The sequence below is a fragment of the Herpailurus yagouaroundi genome, unplaced genomic scaffold (genome assembly GCF_014898765.1).
Source record: "Herpailurus yagouaroundi ecotype Mexico unplaced genomic scaffold, PumYag 199, whole genome shotgun sequence".
In the NCBI taxonomy this organism is placed as follows: domain Eukaryota; kingdom Metazoa; phylum Chordata; class Mammalia; order Carnivora; family Felidae; genus Herpailurus; species Herpailurus yagouaroundi.
In genome coordinates, this window is record NW_024412430.1 from 20,443,090 (window position 1) to 20,449,089 (window position 6,000).

General features: G+C 54.5%; 1 protein-coding gene across 1 annotated transcript in view; it reads left to right on the forward strand.

The window, feature by feature from the left end:
- The window catches only part of SHC3 (SHC adaptor protein 3), a 94,903-nt gene that overhangs the window by 69,732 nt on the left and 19,171 nt on the right, over positions 1-6,000 (forward strand). The window contains exons 13-14 of the mRNA XM_040449263.1: positions 751-838; positions 3,599-3,754. Of these exons, the coding sequence (XP_040305197.1) occupies positions 751-838; positions 3,599-3,754 (244 nt within the window). The remainder of the gene's footprint in view (positions 1-750; positions 839-3,598; positions 3,755-6,000) is intronic.

Consider the following 6,000-nt stretch of genomic DNA (forward strand, 5'->3'; position numbering starts at 1 on the left):
GGAGGTGCAAGTCTGGGGGTCTCCTCTCCATCCCGGGCGAATGCCATTATACCGGGAGCTTCGTGAGGAGACGAAAGAGTTCAGGACTTTTCAAAGGCTCGGGGTGCTTTCTTCCCCCGAGAAGACACTGGGTGCGGGCCCTTAAAATGATGAGCGTTTTATGAGCCTTCCCTTTTCTTCATTTCCCTGAGTTTTCCTCCAAATCAACACCGTTCCAGTAAGGCGATTGCTTTTTAGAGTTACCGCGTCTCTATTTCGTGACAGAGAATTTTGTGAGGTCACCCACCTCATGCAAATAATAATGACACTGACGAAAGTGGCAAAACAACACGGAAATGAAGCGTCCGCAGCTCTGACGTGGAGAGATGGACGGGGCGGACTTGCCCGGGTGTGAATGGCTGAGGGAGGTGCGTTCCGACGTACCTGAGCTTTACCCGAGGGCGCGTCCGGTGACGTGGCCGCGTGTATGGAGGAGAGCCCCATTTTCGGTCACACTTAGGGAGGGCTGGTGGTGTGAAATGAAGACAAGGAGGGGCACGTGTGGTTTTGATGAGACGCAGCCTCTTCCCCACACCCGTGCAAACGCGTTTCCCGAACCCTAATGCCAACCGCGAGGCAGGAAGGAAAAGGTGGGTGTGATTGGGGATGTGGCGGACCCGCCGTTGGGTCCCTTCTACTGGGCTGTGGCTTTGGGGGATGGAGAAAGGGGGAGAGGCAGCTTTTCCTCTGGGCATTTACACACGTCTGTAGTTTGCAGGCAAAGAGCAGACGTACTACCAGGGGAGACTCCTGGGAGAGCCGTTCGGCAAAGACTGGAGGCAAGCACCTGTCCGGCAAGGTGAGGGGCACGGCCGGGGGGGCGGGAGGAAGACACGGGAGCACGCGCTCCCGGCGGGGACTTCGTCCGGGGGCTGGCGGCGCACGTGTGTGTCCTGGCGACACTGAGGCCCCGCCCCCCCACCGTCGCGGACACAGGAAGGAGGGCTGCAGGGGGCGCCGCCCGTCCTCTGGTGCCTCCCCTTTGTCCCGGCGCTTCCCGTTCACGTGCACCCTGGACGCGTCCTTGTCCTTCCGGCAGGACGGCCTGCCTCCCAGGGGCTGAGGCGCGGGCCTCCCGACGAGCCCGCACCCGTCCGGGTGGCTGGTGGCTGGGGCTCTGTGACGTGTGTTTTGCGCTGTCCCTCAGCGCTCCAGCGGGGCCGTGCCCCACGACTCCTCACAGGAGCCGGCAGCTTTCCCTTCCTTGCCCGGCCCCCGCCCGCCCCGTCCAGGGTCGGCTTCGGGAGGGACGGAGCCCACACGCACTAGAGGTGGCGTGGACAAGCAAGTCGCGCACGGGCCCTGGGCGCTTTCAGGGGCGCTTCCCCATCGTGTCACGTCGACTGACGTGTCCCCACTTGCCACAGTTCGGCCGTGACCAGGAGCTATCGGCAGGCTCCGTACACCCGAGCGTGTCCGTGTGTGTGTTCCACAGGGTTCTTTCGACGTTCAGCTTCATCCTGAACTCCCTCAGTAGCTCGGGGGTCCTGACCCCTGGCCGCTGACGCCTCAGGGTCTGAAGGAGAAGCAGCAATGGGGAATTAAACTCTGATTTCTGATTAACGCGTCCACGTACGTATGTGTGACCGCATTTTGGCTTCATGCCAAGGCCATCCCCGCCGGGGAAGAGATGACGATACATTTCTGGAACTGCCCCCTCGTGAGGCCGTTTCCGGCCTCACCTGCCCGAGCTAAGGGAGGACCCGTGTGTGGGGCCCTCAGTACAGCCTAAGGCCTAGTGGAGGTGGCCACGCAGCTCCAGCTCCCAGTAGGAAACACGTAGCAAACCAGAGTCCGAGCTGTGCCAGGAGCACCTTTTTTCTATGTTCTTACCTCTGTTCCACAGACATTTAAAAAGTATTTCTAGGGGCGCCCGGGGGGCTCAGTCGGTGGAGCGACCCGACTTCGGCTCGGGTCAGGATCTCGCGTCTCGTGGGTTCGAGCCCCGCGTCGGGCTCTGTGCTGACAGCTCGGAGCCTGGAGCCCGCTTTGGATTCTGTGCCTCCCTGTCTCTCTGACCCTAACCCACTCGCATTCTGTCTCTGTCTCTCTCAAAAATAAATAAGCTTTAAAAGAAAATTTAAAAGTATTTCTAGACACGTGTGTGCTTAACCACATTAACAACTGCTAAGGACCAACGGAGACACATTGTTTACAGCAGATGCTGGCTGTTATTGCAAAGTATGTCAGGTTCACTTGAAAATGAGTCTCTCCTTGTGTGTTCCCATTCCGGCCCCTCCCCCCACCCCGGCCAGATCAGGATCAGACAACGTAAGAGACTCCAAGGTAGAAATGCACCTGAGGGTCATATGTCTCAATGAATTTCAAGTTCTTAGTTGAAAGCAATAAATATCTTTTTTCCATCGGGTAAGAATATCCTCTGTTAATTTGCTGGCAGCCGTTGTCCCTTACCAAAAATTAACACTCGGGGACCCCATCGTGGTGTGAATGCCCCCTGTCCCCAGCTCTGCACCTGCCGTGGTCTCAGTGGGAAAGGGCCATCGTCAGGAAAGTTACTTGTTGGGCTTTTGATCTTCTCCTTTTAAAACTTAGTTTGTAAAATCCTTCGTACAGACTGATTTGCTCGCCACGCACATGTGCACGCACACACACACACACGTGAGCGGCAAGAAGCCGCTATGGAACCAGGACACATAACACGGGAGCGGCCCGTGAAACATGAAGTCATGCTCAGGAACAGGTGTAGACACACGAAGGACTTTTAACAGGACACCTGCACCCTCTCGCAGCCCAACAACGGGCTCTGGGGAAAGCTTAAGAAGCCCTCTTGCCAACTGGATTGAGCCGCCCATGGGGTGTGAAAGGTGACTTCTCTCCAGAGACAGCGCTGCCAGAGGGCGGTGGTCCTGAGAGTCTGTCTGTGTAAGTGCGTCAGAGACGGGGCTCCCGTGGCGACCCGAGCAAGTGGGATCAGGCACCACCGTCACCCCTCGGGCTCCAGACCAGCCTTGGCACTCTCGTGGCACAGCTGAGAAGTCCCGTGGGGGCGCTGCCCCCGGGTGGGGTCCTCCAACACACGCCCACCCTGGGCCTCCTGCGTGGAGCCTGGGGCATGACGGGATGCTTCGTTTTGTAAGGAAGGAGCCGGGCATCGCGTGGCTAGAACGGAGTTGACTTACGAGGCGTCCGCTTACACCGAAAGGGAGAACGAGGCGATTTAATGAGGCTCATGGTTCTGCTGCTACTTGCTCAGGGGGCTTTGTAAAGGGGACGAGGGACCCAGGCAGCTTCCGCCGTGGCACATCTGCTCTGCTCACCGACCCCGGTCGGGGCCGGAGTCTCGGGCAGGCCCGTGCCGTCAGGGTGTCCATCCTCGGGGGCTGGCATCTTGACATGAAGGCGGGGAAATCGTCCCGGCCAAACACAACAGTGGTGACAGGGTCAGAAGAGGGGGATGTAGCCAGTGGGGACCCACAAGAAGAATTAGCTACCAGATAGCCCGTAGGAACGCCTCCATGAAGTGTTGGGTGGCTTACGGATAGATGCGCAAATGGCCTTCCCCTCGTAAGAGAAAAGAGCGCTGGTTTTCTCGTTGCAGGGTCCTTGGACACCTACAGCCTGCCGGAAGGGAGAGCTCACGCGGGCCCCGGAGAAGCCCCCACCTACGTGAACGCCCAGCACATCCCACCGCAGGCCACACCGGCCTCCGGCAGCAGCGCGGAGAGCAGCCCGCGGAAAGACCTCTTCGACATGAGTGGGTTTCTTTTCGCGTGTGGTTTTCTTGTCTTCCGGGGTTGCTTTCCTCTGTCTGAAATCTTTGCCACGACCGTACTTTCTGCTGGCAGGGTTTTGATTAACGGTGATGTGAATTACTGCCCCAGCTGAAAGAGGACCACCAGCGTGTGGTGGCCGGTCAGCACCGCGTAAGGCCCGCAGAAGCCACCGCATGGCCATGGCTCCACCTCACTTTTCTGGGTTATGGTTGGGCTTTTCAAGGCTTTGCACTTGGCCGACCTCTGCTTTAGGATGACAGCTCTCTCTGAAGTCCAGAGACAAAGCAGTTTCCCCCTCTGTGTGGAACTGACTTTCCTCTTGAAGATCTGTCTGCGCATATCTCGAGATAAATGATACACACAAAAACGTCCTCATTCGTTTATTTACTTAAATGTCAATTGGCCGTTACGTGCCAAATACTGTATCAGTTGCTATGGATGCCAGTGTGAAATGGCTTATCACAGGGCCTGTGGTCTGTTGAAAATGACCAACATAGAAGCAAGAAATGGCGAGATGCCCTCTCGCGTGCACGCACGCATGCACACATGCTCTCCTGTATTCCTGTCCAGTGAGCACCTAGTGTGTGTCTATACTCATCTATTTACTGGGGTCTACAGGAAGACAAAACAGAATCCCTACTCTCCTGGAGCTTGAATAACCCTTGTGCTGTAACCAGTAGCAGTAAGTGCCCTGAAGAAAAACAAACCAGGATGAGGAGTGTGATAGGAAGCTACTTAGCAGCGTAGTAACGTGCGCCCTGGACCTTCTGTTTGTCATGTAGACTGGGACAGCTAAATCATCCGTGAACTGAGTAATGAGAGTGGAAGTCATTGCTAAGGCATTTTGAGAGAGGCTTCTGACTTCACAGAGAGCTTTACATCCCCATGTGGCTTTGGCGGTTCCCTGAGAACTTCACAGGGGAGGAAATGCCTTGATAATTTAACAAGTGCTGGGCATTCGTTGTTCTGTTTAATTTTTGCAACAGTCCTGCAGGTCCCTGCCATTATTATTTTTACCATTCCGTTATTATCACGATTTTACAGAGGAGAAAATGGAGAATCCTAGAGGTTCAGTAACTTTACCACTTGGTCAAGGCAGCCTTACTGGTTTGACGTGTGCTGTTTGTGGTGTTGCATGTGAATGAGGACATGGTGGAGTGCTCCCACGATCAGGTGGCGTCCTGACGACCAGAGTCTGTTTCTCCTCAGCCGCTTTGGTTTCCCAGACAGTGGGTTCCCGTTCTGACCCCATTCTGTGTACAGAAGTCACCACACACAGAAGAACTGTGGAATCTCAGGGCTTAGAGGCACCTTCACCACCATCTAACCAAATCCCATCTCTTAAAAAATGTGGCAATAGCCTCAGAGGTACGAAGCGACTTTCCCAAGATGCAGACCAAAGTGGTAGTTTTGTGAGCCTCTGCTTGCGCTGTAATGGTGTCTCCCAGCTGCAATTTGGTACTTGTATTTATGGTCAGACAGTTTAATCTAGTCAATTTACCAGTGGCTCCTGGCCCCAGAGCCCAAGGGGAGTTAGATAAGGTGTGGGTTTGAGATGGGAAAAATGAGAACCAGAGCCTCCCTTTGGTCATCCATCATTTTCTACACCTGCTTCCAAAACTAGAGAAGGGCGTAATGGAAGAAGAAAGGGCCCTGGAGAGGCTAGTTTCTATTGAAAAGTATGGAAAAAAATGAAGCTAGCAGTCTTTGTTTATCTTAAACCACTAGTGTAAAATAATGATGGTGCCATTGGTAAAGATGGTGATAGTTAATGGTGCTCATTGTGATGCTGATGTTGATGGTAGTGGTGATGGAGATGATGGTTGGTGACATGATGATGATGTTGATGATGATGATGGTGATGGTGCCTCTCCTGGTGCCTTTGGCAGTGGTGGCAATTGTGATAGTCATGATGGTGATGGTGGTCATGATGGTAATGATGATGATGGTGATGTTGATGATCATGTTGGTGGTGGTGATGGTGATGATGGTGATGGTGATGGTGATGGTGGTGATGGTGGTGATGGTGATGATGGTGATGATGGATGGTGGTGGTGATGATGGTGGTGGTGGTGGTGATGATGATGATGTTGATGGTGGTGGTGATGATGGTGGTGGTGGTGGTGGTGGTGGTGCTGGTGATGATGGTGGTGATGGTGATGATGGTGGTGGTGATGATAATGGTGGTGGTGGTTATGATGGTAATGATGATGGTGATGTTGATGGT